Genomic DNA, 16,098 nt, shown 5'->3' with positions numbered 1-16,098 from the left:
ATAATTCTGAAACCTAGGTAAGTCACAATTTTCACCTGTGATATAATTCTGAACCTAGGTAAGTCACAATTTTCACCTGTGATATAATTCTGAACCTAGGTGAGTCACAATTTTCACCTGTGATATAATTCTGAACCTAGGTGAGTCACAATTGCCACCTGTGATATAATTCTGAAACCTAGGTGAGTCACAATTGCCACCTGTGATATAATTCTGAACCTAGGTGAGTCACAATTGTCACCTAAGATATAATTATGTTGCCTATAGGTGAGTTGTTACTATCACCTTATCAAATTTGGTCACTTAGGAGAGTCACAATTGTCACCCGAGAAAGAATTTAGCTACCTAGGTGATTCATAATTGTCATCTGAGATAGGATTTGGCCATCTAGGTGAGTCATAAACACCACAACTTCTCATTTTCAGTTGATGTACGGTTAGACATCATCAAATAAACAAATAGCATGCAGGAAGATTTGACAGATTTTCGGTGTTCAGTTTAGCCAGTAATAGATTCATACAGACTTTACTGGAAATACACAACATATGTCTCAAGGAATCATTTCAATCATGAGTGAGTGAAATTCTATGTATGGTACAGGACTATCAGTTACATGTATGTATTAATCATTATCCTTTTCACATTTATACATTTTACTGATTATTTGCAGTCCACAGTTCAACTCTAGTACACATCATAGGAAGCTGGTAATGTTACAGTGACTTACTCTGCTGACACTTATCTCCAGTATAACAGCTAGGACATTCACAGGAGGTAATTTGACAGGATCCTGGTAGGAGTTGACATATACCACCATTCAGACAGGGATTAGGTGAACATCCATCAATAACTGTAAGGTAAGGGTTACAGTAGATCAATAGTCTAGGACGATATATGATAAGACTATATACTATATAATATGATTGTCTATATATGTTTTGTGTGTGTGTGTGTGTGTGTGTGTGTGTGTGTGTGTGTGTGTGTGTGTATGTGTGTGCATGTGTAATTTTGTGTATGTATGTGTATGTGTGTATGTGTACATTGTATGCAATATGTATGTACGTACGTACATGTGTGTGTGTATGTGTGTGTGTGTGTGTGTGTGTGTGTGTGTGTGTGTGTGGGTGTGTGTGTGTGTATGTATGTATGTGTGTGTGTGTAGAAAGTCATATGTTATGTACATGTATGTATAGAATGTGTACATGTATGTGTTATGTATGTATGCACACATAGTGTTTGTGTATATGTCTGTGTTTATATCTATCTGCCCAGGGTATGTTTAGGTGTGTATACTACGATGCATGTATCAGTTATGTGTATGTTAGGGATCAGTCTTTCCATAGCATGCATAACAGAAACACACAATCAAGTGTATTGATAAAATGTATACTTTGTAAGGAGACTTACCAGTAATACAAGTACTGCCGGTATAACATGCCTGACACACACAGCTATACTGTTCACATATACCTGGTGTAGATTGACAAAATCCATTGTTCTGACAAGGTTGGCTTTCACATGGATCATTAACTGTATCGGAAAGAAATATCAATTGAAAGTATCAAATTGAAGGTCCATGCTAAAAAACTTAACACATACATAAAATGTAAGTGTACATGTAGTATTGTACCGGTATGTTAATATCACTATCGTTTGACATTGAGTATCATCAAACAGTTACTCCATTATTGCTAGTGCCACTCCAGAAAATAGAATGTATTTTCATAAACTTTGGGTTCTGAAGAGTTGATCATTTCATGAATTGAAAATATCACATAAACACCAAATTGAAACTGTTTTTCACCTCCATTGTTCTCACACTGATCCACTGTTGTCTCATTGGACTTAGCAGACATAAATATTCATTGGTTGCACACTCAATATTCATGATTCCTAAGTGCTTATTATCTTTCAATAAATAGTCATTCAGATGCTTTTGGGCTTCAATTGATGATTTTCTTTGTATCCCTGTGTGTTTAAATCCATACCTCTATGCCAAGGAATGAGAAAAGAGTCATCTGGGCAACTAGCAAAGAAGGCCATTTTCTCAAATCAATGGATCATAAGGTATGTCTTTGTGCTTCCAAGTAGGGATATCAAAAAAGTCCTAATCTACTTACAGCGGTCACAATTTTGTCCTGAGTAACAGTCTGTACACACACAGGTATAGGAACCACAGTCGGCAGTAGGTTGACATGTGCCGCTATTTCTGCATGGATTATTCTGACATGGATTAATGGCTGTTAAGATTAATGAGATTAAAAAGCAAACCATTTTGGAGTTAAATGTGTACTTTATTTCTCATTATAGAAGGCAGTTGATGATCTGATGTCAACAGACACAAAGATACATTACCATGGTAACATGTTGAAATGAACATTACATAAAATGACCATGATTACTGGAATTACTATGTTGTAAAACTAATAAAGGTATATCCCAGTGACAATGATATGCAATGACGTGTTGGAAACTACACTGTTTACTATAATTCAATATCGACATTAAAAGACAAAGAACACAATTCAGTTGAATGGTATACGTACAACAATATCACTAATGAAATCATCACAAGCTTATTAACAATAGCTCTTCATCAGTATACACACATACCCAAATACATCAGTTTCTCCATTAAATTTCAGCCCTATCTGCTCAGTAGTTTTGGAATTAAAGATAATTGATGGAATCATCTAACCAAATTTGCATATCACTGATGTCATGAACAATTCTTAATTTACACACCCCTAAGAACAATCCTACCAATTTCACGCCAATTTGCCCAGTAGTTTTGGAGTTTCAGTTTTTTGACCAAAAATTATGTTTTTTAATACAAAATGCATATCTCCAATGCAATCATTTTCATTTGAACAATTTTCCATCTAACTACCTGAGTAATGTCCCCACAACTACCAAGGCAATCAGTCTGGTGGTTTTTGACTTTAAGTCATTTACACACACACACACACACACACACACACACACACACACACACACACACACACACACACACACACACACACTTCATTATGCCTATAGCACTAATGAATGCCAGTTCAGTTGTGCTAAAAACAAGATTAAACAAAATTATGAAGACATTGAAAACTCAGCAAAAGAGTACATAAAAATAGGCCCACACTTCCTTTACTACATGTACTTACAAATTACATTCACTGTTGCTAGCGGGTACATGACCAAGTTGAGCATGACGTTCTTAGGAATAATGTTTTATACAAGTTACATGATGGAAGCAGCTCAAAAGACTGAGCTAATGTGTGGAAAGAAATACTGTTAACAACTTATTATTACGTATTACGCAAACAATGGCCACTAGAGGACGATATTCATTTGAATGGTACATACTGCATACTTACGTATTTCACAGTTATCACCAGTGAAGCAGCTAGGACACTGACAGGTATAGAATGTACATTGATTGGTACAGTCACCACCATTCTGACAAGGATTGCTGTTACATACATCAATAGCTAAGGGCAAACAATACAATTTAACATAAATTTCTAGAAAAGATTATATTTTTTTTATTTATTTATTTCCAAGGATGACCTACGAGATTAGTTCCATTAACAGGCTCCAACAATAAAATTGTACAAAACAAATACCACAACATGCCCAAACTAAAAGTGCACTTAAATGGGAAGACGGACAAAAAATTAACACCTAAAATAAAAACAAGGTATCACATTACAGTATTAACACTTAAACTCATCAATTATAACACCAATCTGATTAAAATCCGATGTAGATGTCGGCTAATCGTTCATTGCTATTTTACCTTCATTATTTTGCCTGAATTTACCTTCTTGGTACATGTTTACATTTTTTAGCCTGATCGCCTCCTCTACATCTGAGATGGTGCCCATTCAAACGAATTTCTGCTCAGTGAGAGACACACAGCCAATCAGGTTGCGTCTTACTTGTCATGGGCATACATGTACGCATTGAATATCAACAAAAATCAACAAACATTGAATATCAACAGGAAGTCCAGTAATTGAACTTCCTGAGCCGAAGTACAACGGCTTAGTGGACGTGGACCTACCTTTACTACTACTACATGGTGTTATTTGTGCACACACGCAACCGACAACGTACGAAGTATTTCAACTGTAAAAACATTCAATGATTGTATTGCTATATATTTATGGTAATTAAAGAATTCTTGTTTAAATGTACCTCTATGCATTTCGTCTTATGTACATGTTAGCTACATTGGAAAGCGTTCCCCCCCCCCCCCCCCCCCCCCCCCCCCCCCCCCCCGGTAGCGTTCATGTTTATCTCGGCGAACGCCTACGCGTTTTCTGTAGTAGGCTTGAAGTATTGTACGATTCATAGAAATATTTGCCACAGTGCACAGTTGTGTTATATGAATCCAGAAAAGAGGAAATTTAAGATATAATTTCTAAAAAGAAAGTCCTTATCGTGAAAATTTCGGTCGCTTTGCATTGCATTCAGGGTTCGCACGGTCCTGGAAAACCCTGGAATTTCAACCCTCCCTGGAAAACCCTGGAAAAATGCTCCCTACCCCTGGAAAACCCTGGAAAATGATTGTGATCGATTAATATTGATGAACGACATGTCTGTGCTTGAGCCACCCATTCATATGATTTTAATACTACACTGAGTCTCGTAAATGTGAAATGGCGAAAATATTTTCAAAGTCTTTCGCCACCACAGTGAATCACGCTGATTAAACCAGACAGTCAACCGATCGTTCCACAAGAAACTTTGCTCACAGACCGTGCCTATGCATAGTTGAATGGGCGCCGCAATGTTTGTTTCGATCTTGGCTATTGCTACTCCGAGTCCAGTCGTCATTTCAGCGACATAATATTGTAACAGTCCCGGGGGTAACAGTAGGTCTGTTAGCAAGCTAATCGTAACATTGCAGTGAGTATCAAAGCATCACCAACCACGACTAGAAATTGTTACAAGTTTGGCGCACGAGTCGACATACTACAAGCTTGACAATACTAGGGCCTTGGGAAGTGCAGTTCAATTTCCGGGTTGTGGAAGTGCGGTTTTGACTTTCATGTCGTCGATAAATGGGAATAAACAACTTTTTTTGAATGTTTGTCAGTACAGTAACATTCCTAAATGGTCAAGTTGAGTTGAGAAATCGCGATGTTCCGCAACACGTGGCCGTATATAAACATCAAGACGTAAGGGCTGAACGTAATCAGTTATTCATAACATGAAATTTCGTTACGTAAATGACGTTTTTATTCAAAACTTTTAAGAAAAAAATTTTTTTGGTGACCTTTAAATCTAGCCACATCAAAACATACAATAATGAGGACAAACTTTAGTTTTTAATTTGTTTTTTTCTGGATATGTCTGAATTAGACTGACGAATACTGTGACTCAAATCTTACACGATCAATGCACCAGCTTGACGAAACGACTACTTAGGGGATAGAACAGAGGTTTCTCTGTTTAATCTTAGCGTGCAAACGTGGTTTTGAAACGTCTTGATTAGTGTCGATTGTCTTTTAAATGTTTTGTGACATATTATGGGAACCTTTGTTAATTTCTTCTCGTCCACATCAGACAATTAGATGTCATTGTCATTCAAACATATACTTTAGTGGTCAACAGCCCTGGAAATCAACACGAATACCCTGGAAAACTGACAAAAAAAACCTGGAAAGTCCTAGAATTTTGTTTTGCTTTAAGTGTATGAACCCTGTGCATTGCATTTTGTTGCGTACACTACAAACTGTCTTCAGTAAGACGCAACCTGATTACGTTCGAGGAGAAGCCTACTACAGAGAACGCCTACGCGTTCAATTACTGGACTTCCTGTTGATATTCAATGTTTGTTGATGTTTGTTGATATTCAATGCGTACATGTATGCCCATGACAAGTAAGACGCAACCTGATTGGCTGTGTGTCTCTCACTGAGCAGAAATTCGTTTGAATGGGCACCATCTCAGATGTAGAGGAGGCAATCAGGCTAAAAAATGTAAACATGTACCAAGAAGGTAAATTCAGGCAAAATAATGAAGGTAAAATAGCAATGAACGATTAGCCGACATCTACATCGGATTTTAATCAGATTGTTATCACACTAAACTCTGACAAGTACAAAGATCTGTTTTATTTTGAGTCAAACTGTTACATACTAGCTATCATTAGTCAGGCACTCATTTGAAACTTCCCTGTTGTGTATCACAATACCATCAATGTTTTTGTTCCATGACTTGTGTTGTTCAGCATTGTGAATTTTCTCCTTTTGTACCATATACCAGAATACCTAAACAAACTTCATACTAATTACTTCATATTCTACACATTAATATTTCTACAACACTAAAAAATATTCCTGAGAAAATTTGACAATGCATGGTCCACAAGTCTATACAAAACTAACAAAGTAGCTGTCACTTTACCAACAACATATTATTAATAACTATTGTCTGAGACATATTGCAAGTTTATTAAACAGTTCAATTTAACATTGAATGGATAGTTGCTTACGTGTTTCACAGTTTGGTCCAGTCCAACATCTTCCACAGGTACATTCATATGTTGGGCAAGTACTTTGGCAAAAACCATTATTCTGACAGGGCCTGTTAACACACATGTCCACCACTAAGAAACAAAATTAAAATGATGCAACACATCAGAATGATAATGTATGATATTTGTATCTTGACTTTATATAAATCAATTGATAATACTTCTATACCTAGGTTTATGTCAAATCAATTGATAATACTTCTATACCTAGGTTTATGTCAAATCAATTGATAATACATCTATACCTTGGTTTATGTCAAATCAATTGATAATACATCTATACCTAGGTTTATGTCAAATCAATTGATAATACATGTATACCTAGGTTTATGTCAAATCAATTGATAATACTTCTATACCTAGGTTTATGTCAAATCAATTGATAATACATCTATACCTAGGGTTATGTCAAATCAATTGATAATACATCTATACCTAGGTTTATGTCAAATCAATTGATAATACTTCTATACCTAGGTTTATGTCAAATCAATTGATAATACTTCTATACCTAGGTTTATGTCAAATCAATTGATAATACTTCTATACCTAGGTTTATGTCAAATCAATTGATAATACATCTATACCTAGGTTTATGTCAAATCAATTGATAATACATCTATACCTAGGTTTATGTCAAATCAATTGATAATACATGTATACCTAGGTTTATGTCAAATCAATTGATAATACATCTATACCTAGGTTTATGTCAAATCAATTGATAATACATCTATACCTAGGTTTATGTCAAATCAATTGATAATACTTCTATACCTAGGTTTATGTCAAATCAATTGATAATACATCTATACCTAGGTTTATGTCAAATCAATTGATAATACATCTATACCTAGGTTTATGTCAAATCAATTGATAATACATCTATACCTAGGTTTATGTCAAATCAATTGATAATACATCTATACCTAGGTTTATGTCAAATCAATTGATAATACATCTATACCTAGGTTTATGTCAAATCAATTGATATTACTTCTATACCTAGGTTTATGTCAAATCAATTGATAATACATCTATACCTAGGGTTATGTCAAATCAATTGATAATACTTCTATACCTAGGGTTATGTCAAATCAATTGATAATACATCTATACCTAGGGTTATGTCAAATCAATTGATAATACATGTATACCTAGGTTTATGTCAAATCAATTGATAATACTTCTATACCTAGGGTTATGTCAAATCAATTGATAATACATCTATACCTAGGGTTATGTCAAATCAATTGATAATACATCTATACCTAGGGTTATGTCAAATCAATTGATAATACTTCTATACCTAGGGTTATGTCAAATCAATTGATAATACATGTATACCTAGGTTTATGTCAAATCAATTGATAATACTTCTATACCTAGGGTTATGTCAAATCAATTGATAATACATCTATACCTAGGGTTATGTCAAATCAATTGATAATACTTCTATACCTAGGGTTATGTCAAATCAATTGATAATACATCTATACCTAGGTTTATGTCAAATCAATTGATAATACATGTACTTCTATACCTAGGGTTATGTCAAATCAATTGATAATACATGTATACCTAGGTTTATGTCAAATCAATTGATAATACATGTATACCTAGATTTATGTCAAATCAATTGATAATACATGTATACCTACTAGGTTTATGTCAAATCAATTGATAATACATCTATACCTAGGGTTATGTCAAATCAATTGATAATACATCTATACCTAGGGTTATGTCAAATCAATTGATAATACATCTATACCTAGGTTTATGTCAAATCAATTGATAATACATCTATACCTAGGTTTATGTCAAATCAATTGATAATACATCTATACCTAGGGTTATGTCAAATCAATTGATAATACTTCTATACCTAGGTTTATGTCAAATCAATTGATAATACATCTATACCTAGGTTTATGTCAAATCAATTGATAATACATCTATACCTAGGTTTATGTCAAATCAATTGATAATACATCTATACCTAGGTTTATGTCAAATCAATTGATAATACATGTATACCTAGGTTTATGTCAAATCAATTGATAATACATGTACTTCTATACCTAGGTTTATGTCAAATCAATTGATAATACATGTATACCTAGGTTTATGTCAAATCAATTGATATTACTTCTATACCTAGGTTTATGTCAAATCAATTGATAATACATCTATACCTAGGTTTATGTCAAATCAATTGATAATACATCTATACCTAGGTTTATGTCAAATCAATTGATAATACATGTATACCTAGGTTTATGTCAAATCAATTGATAATACATCTATACCTAGGTTTATGTCAAATCAATTGATAATACATGTATACCTAGGTTTATGTCAAATCAATTGATAATACATCTATACCTAGGGTTATGTCAAATCAATTGATAATACATCTATACCTAGGGTTATGTCAAATCAATTGATAATACATCTATACCTAGGGTTATGTCAAATCAATTGATAATACATCTATACCTAGGGTTATGTCAAATCAATTGATAATACATGTATACCTAGGTTTATGTCAAATCAATTGATAATACTTCTATACCTAGGGTTATGTCAAATCAATTGATAATACATGTATACCTAGGTTTATGTCAAATCAATTGATATTACTTCTATACCTAGGGTTATGTCAAATCAATTGATAATACATCTATACCTAGGGTTATGTCAAATCAATTGATAATACATCTATACCTAGGTTTATGTCAAATCAATTGATAATACATCTATACCTAGGTTTATGTCAAATCAATTGATAATACTTCTATACCTACTAGGGTTATGTCAAATCAATTGATAATACATGTACTTCTATACCTAGGTTTATGTCAAATCAATTGATAATACATCTATACCTAGGGTTATGTCAAATCAATTGATATTACTTCTATACCTAGGTTTATGTCAAATCAATTGATAATACATCTATACCTAGGTTTATGTCAAATCAATTGATAATACATCTATACCTAGGGTTATGTCAAATCAATTGATAATACTTCTATACCTAGGTTTATGTCAAATCAATTGATAATACATCTATACCTAGGTTTATGTCAAATCAATTGATAATACATCTATACCTAGGTTTATGTCAAATCAATTGATAATACATGTATACCTAGGTTTATGTCAAATCAATTGATAATACATCTATACCTAGGGTTATGTCAAATCAATTGATAATACATCTATACCTAGGGTGATGTCAAATCAATTGATAATACATCTATACCTAGGTTTATGTCAAATCAATTGATAATACATCTATACCTAGGGTTATGTCAAATCAATTGATAATACATCTATACCTAGGTTTATGTCAAATCAATTGATAATACATGTATACCTAGGTTTATGTCAAATCAATTGATATTACTTCTATACCTAGGGTTATGTCAAATCAATTGATAATACATCTATACCTAGGTTTATGTCAAATCAATTGATAATACTTCTATACCTACTAGGTTTATGTCAAATCAATTGATAATACATCTATACCTAGGGTTATGTCAAATCAATTGATAATACATCTATACCTAGGGTTATGTCAAATCAATTGATAATACATCTATACCTAGGGTTATGTCAAATCAATTGATAATACATGTATACCTAGGTTTATGTCAAATCAATTGATAATACTTCTATACCTAGGTTTATGTCAAATCAATTGATAATACATCTATACCTAGGGTTATGTCAAATCAATTGATAATACATCTATACCTAGGTTTATGTCAAATCAATTGATAATACTTCTATACCTACTAGGTTTATGTCAAATCAATTGATAATACTTCTATACCTAGGGTTATGTCAAATCAATTGATAATACATGTATACCTAGGTTTATGTCAAATCAATTGATAATACATCTATACCTAGGGTTATGTCAAATCAATTGATAATACATCTATACCTAGGGTTATGTCAAATCAATTGATAATACATCTATACCTAGGGTTATGTCAAATCAATTGATAATACATCTATACCTAGGGTTATGTCAAATCAATTGATAATACATGTATACCTAGGTTTATGTCAAATCAATTGATAATACTTCTATACCTAGGGTTATGTCAAATCAATTGATAATACATGTATACCTAGGTTTATGTCAAATCAATTGATATCACTTCTATACCTAGGGTTATGTCAAATCAATTGATAATACATCTTTACCTAGGGTTATGTCAAATCAATTGATAATACATCTATACCTAGGTTTATGTCAAATCAATTGATAATACTTCTATACCTACTAGGTTTATGTCAAATCAATTAATAATACATCTATACCTAGGGTTATGTCAAATCAATTGATAATACATGTACTTCTATACCTAGATTTATGTCAAATCAATTGATAATATTGCGAAGCTCAAAATACATATAATATTTCAATTCAAAATTTATGCATGTATTTATTCAACCAGACATCAGAGACTTCAGTGGTAAACATGTGTTACAATTACTTGTACTTTGTTTTCATTTGTAATGAGTCAGTATGTCTGCAGAGTTGTTCTTATCTATCCATAGTGTGGCATCAATGTATGTGCCACATAGTTAAATGATGTCTGTATGTGACACATAGTTTCAATGACGTCTGTGTGTGACACAGTTTCAATGACGTCTGTATTTGACACAGTTTCAATGCAGATGTATGTGACACATAGATTCAATGACGTCTGTGTGTGACACAGTTTCAATGACGTCTGTATTTGACACAGTTTCAATGCAGATGTATGTGACACATAGTTTCAATGACGTCTGTGTGTGACACAGTTTCAATGACGTCTGTATTTGACACATAGTTTCAATGTGTAAAGGCAGAGTTTGGATTAGAAGTAGGATTAACTTTTAGGTGTGAAAAAACTGTTGTCTGGGAAAATTATAAAAAGTGTTATAGTTCTGACCAAAAAACTAATCCTATTTTAATGTGTGTGGCTCCACTGACAACCCAGACGATAACACTAATGTGAGAACCTGGGATTGAAACCCTGGCCTTTAACTGATAAGATAATACTAATGTGAGAACCTGGGATTGAAACCCTGGCCTTTAACTGATAAGATAACACTAATGTGAGAACCTGGCATTGAAACCCTGGCCTTTAACTGATAAGATAACACTAATGTGAGAACCTGGGATTGAAACCCTGGCCTTTAACTGATAAGATAATGCTAATGTGAGAACCTGGGATTGAATCCCTGGCCTTTAACTGATAAAATAACACTAATGTGAGAACCTGGCATTGAAACCCTGGCCTTTAACTGATAAGATAACACTAATGTGAGAACCTGGCATTGAAACCCTGGCCTTTAACTGATAAGATAACACTAATGTGAGAACCTGGCATTGAAACCCTGGCCTTTAACTGATAAGATAACACTAATGTGAGAAACTGGGATTGAAACCCTGGCCTTTAACTGATAAAATAACACTAATGTGAGAACCTGGCATTGAAACCCTGGCCTTTAACTGATAAGATAACACTAATGTGAGAACCTGGCATTGAAACCCTGGCCTTTAACTGATAAGATAACACTAATGTGAGAACCTGGCATTGAAACCCTGGCCTTTAACTGATAAGATAACACTAATGTGAGAAACTGGGATTGAAACCCTGGCCTTTAACTGATAAAATAACACTAATGTGAGAACCTGGCATTGAATCCCTGGCCTTTTTTAAGACTTACATTGTTGGCAGTACAGTCCTTGGTTGCATGGACCACACTCACATGTGATTCCGTTACAATCTGAGTTCATCACACATGTAGCACTATTCTGACAGTTATTCTGTGTCTGACAAAGGTCAATGGCTGTAAAAGAATACATGTAACTAATTAGTACCAGTTTACCATCTATTTTGACAACAACATTGTACCACCTATTTGTCTATACATTGTTACCATCTATTTGGCAAAAACCCTTAGCATATGAAAAATTGAAAATAAAGAAAGTCTACCCTAACTTCTGATACACTACCATTTTGACCACCTACTATTAGAAGATGAACAAATAAGCATTGGTGCCCCTAGGTTTCCAATAAAATGACAATATCTCAGTGAAAATGCGCAGTACTTTTTCTTGGCAATCAAAGAAACGGAATCAGGAAGTATGACAGATTTACTATTTTCTTGATAGTAAGTAACAATCATTATCAATAGCAAACTATAAAAACAAAGTTCTGATTAAGCTAAATGTCTGAAAACTTACGTGTTTCACAGTTTGTGCCAGTGAAGCATGGTGGACACTGACATTGATAATTAGTGCAGCCAAATGCCTGGCACTGACCACCATTACTACAAGGGTTAGGACTACAGGGATCCAATGCTGTAACATACAAAGAATGAAATTAGGAAAACAAATTACTGTCTAGATATAACATACAAACTTATGAAAACAAATTACTGTCTAGATATAACATACAAAGAATGAAATTAGGAAAACAAATTACTGTCTAGATATAACATACAAACTTATGAAAACAAATTACTGTCTAGATATAACATACACACAGCTATGAAAACAAATTACTGTCTAGATATAACATGCAAACAGTTATGAAAACAAATTACTGTCTAGATATAACATACACACAGCTATCAAAACAAATTACTGTCTAGATATAACATGCACACAGTTATGAAAACAAATTACTGTCTAGATATAACATACACACAGCTATGAAAACAAATTACTGTCTAGATATAACATACACACAGTTATGAAAACAAATTACTGTCTAGATATAACATACACACAGCTATCAAAACAAATTACTGTCTAGATATAACATACACACAGTTATGAAAACAAATTACTGTCTAGATATAACATGCAAACAGCTATGAAAACAAATTACTGTCTAGATATAACATACACACAGTTATGAAAACAAATTACTGTCTAGATATAACATACACACAGTTATGAAAACAAATTACTGTCTAGATATAACATGCAAACAGCTATGAAAACAAATTACTGTCTAGATATAACATGCAAACAGCTATCAAAACAAATTACTGTCTAGATATAACATACACACAGCTATGAAAACAAATTACTGTCTAGATATAACATACACACAGTTATGAAAACAAATTACTGTCTAGATATAACATGCAAACAGCTATCAAAACAAATTACTGTCTAGATATAACATACACACAGCTATCAAAACAAATTACTGTCTAGATATAACATACACACAGCTATGAAAACAAATTACTGTCTAGATATAACATACACACAGCTATCAAAACAAATTACTGTCTAGATATAACATACACACAGCTATGAAAACAAATTACTGTCTAGATATAACATACACACAGCTATCAAAACAAATTACTGTCTAGATATAACATGCAAACAGCTATGAAAACAAATTACTGTCTAGATATAACATGCAAACAGCTATCAAAACAAATTACTGTCTAGATATAACATACACACAGCTATGAAAACAAATTACTGTCTAGATATAACATACACAGTTATGAAAACAAATTACTGTCTAGATATAACATGCAAACAGCTATCAAAACAAATTACTGTCTAGATATAACATACACACAGTTATCAAAACAAATTACTGTCTAGATATAACATACACACAGCTATCAAAACAAATTACTGTCTAGATATAACATGCACACAGCTATGAAAACAAATTACTGTCTAGATATAACATACACACAGCTATCAAAACAAATTACTGTCTAGATATAACATACACACAGCTATGAAAACAAATTACTGTCTAGATATAACATACACACAGCTATCAAAACAAATTACTGTCTAGATATAACATACACACAGCTATGAAAACAAATTACTGTCTAGATATAACATACACACAGCTATGAAAACAAATTACTGTCTAGATATAACATACACACAGCTATGAAAACAAATTACTGTCTAGATATAACATACACACAGCTATCAAAACAAATTACTGTCTAGATATAACATACACACAGCTATCAAAACAAATTACTGTCTAGATATAACATGCACACAGCTATGAAAACAAATTACTGTCTAGATATAACATACACACAGCTATCAAAACAAATTACTGTCTAGATATAACATGCAAACAGTTATGAAAACAAATTACTGTCTAGATATAACATACACACAGCTATCAAAACAAATTACTGTCTAGATATAACATACACACAGCTATCAAAACAAATTACTGTCTAGATATAACATACACACAGTTATGAAAACAAATTACTGTCTAGATATAACATACACACAGCTATCAAAACAAATTACTGTCTAGATATAACATACACACAGCTATCAAAACAAATTACTGTCTAGATATAACATACACACAGCTATGAAAACAAATTACTGTCTAGATATAACATACACACAGCTATCAAAACAAATTACTGTCTAGATATAACATACACACGGCTATCAAAACAAATTACTGTCTAGATATTACATACACACAGTTATCAAAACAAATTACTGTCTAGATATAACATACACACAGTTATGAAAACAAATTACTGTCTAGATATAACATACACACAGCTATGAAAACAAATTACTGTCTAGATATAACATACACACAGCTATCAAAACAAATTACTGTCTAGATATAACATACACACAGTTATGAAAACAAATTACTGTCTAGATATAACATGCAAACAGTTATGAAAACAAATTACTGTCTAGATATAACATACACACAGCTATCAAAACAAATTACTGTCTAGATATAACATACACACGGCTATCAAAACAAATTACTGTCTAGATATTACATACACACAGTTATCAAAACAAATTACTGTCTAGATATAACATACAAACAGTTATGAAAACAAATTACTGTCTAGATATAACATACACACAGCTATGAAAACAAATTACTGTCTAGATATAACATACACACAGTTATGAAAACAAATTACTGTCTAGATATAACATGCAAACAGCTATGAAAACAAATTACTGTCTAGATATAACATACACACAGCTATGAAAACAAATTACTGTCTAGATATAACATACACACAGTTATGAAAACAAATTACTGTCTAGATATAACATACACACAGCTATGAAAACAAATTACTGTCTAGATATAACATACACACAGCTATGAAAACAAATTACTGTCTAGATATAACATACACACAGCTATGAAAACAAATTACTGTCTAGATATAACATGCAAACAGCTATGAAAACAAATTACTGTCTAGATATAACATACACACAGCTATGAAAACAAATTACTGTCTAGATATAACATGCAAACAGTTATGAAAACAAATTACTGTCTAGATATAACATACACACAGCTATGAAAACAAATTACTGTCTAGATATAACATACACACAGCTATGAAAACAAATTACTGTCTAGATATAACATACACACAGCTATCAAAACAAATTACTGTCTAGATATAACATACACACAGCTATGAAAACAAATTACTGTCTAGATATAACATACACA

General features: G+C 32.6%; 1 protein-coding gene across 1 annotated transcript in view; it reads right to left on the bottom strand.

Moving 5' to 3' along the window:
- Nucleotides 1-16,098, bottom strand: part of LOC144435554 (uncharacterized) — a 450,358-nt gene that overhangs the window by 179,334 nt on the left and 254,926 nt on the right. The window contains exons 137-143 of the mRNA XM_078124141.1: nucleotides 12,807-12,923; nucleotides 12,287-12,409; nucleotides 6,503-6,616; nucleotides 3,375-3,488; nucleotides 2,121-2,240; nucleotides 1,408-1,530; nucleotides 728-850 (exon numbers count right to left, since the gene is read on the bottom strand). Coding sequence (XP_077980267.1) covers nucleotides 728-850; nucleotides 1,408-1,530; nucleotides 2,121-2,240; nucleotides 3,375-3,488; nucleotides 6,503-6,616; nucleotides 12,287-12,409; nucleotides 12,807-12,923 — 834 coding nt within the window. The remainder of the gene's footprint in view (nucleotides 1-727; nucleotides 851-1,407; nucleotides 1,531-2,120; nucleotides 2,241-3,374; nucleotides 3,489-6,502; nucleotides 6,617-12,286; nucleotides 12,410-12,806; nucleotides 12,924-16,098) is intronic.

This window comes from Glandiceps talaboti, chromosome 5 (assembly GCF_964340395.1).
Source record: "Glandiceps talaboti chromosome 5, keGlaTala1.1, whole genome shotgun sequence".
Taxonomy (NCBI): domain Eukaryota; kingdom Metazoa; phylum Hemichordata; class Enteropneusta; family Spengelidae; genus Glandiceps; species Glandiceps talaboti.
The sequence above is the reverse complement of the archived record's forward strand: the minus strand, read 5'-3'. Positions and strand labels throughout refer to the sequence as shown.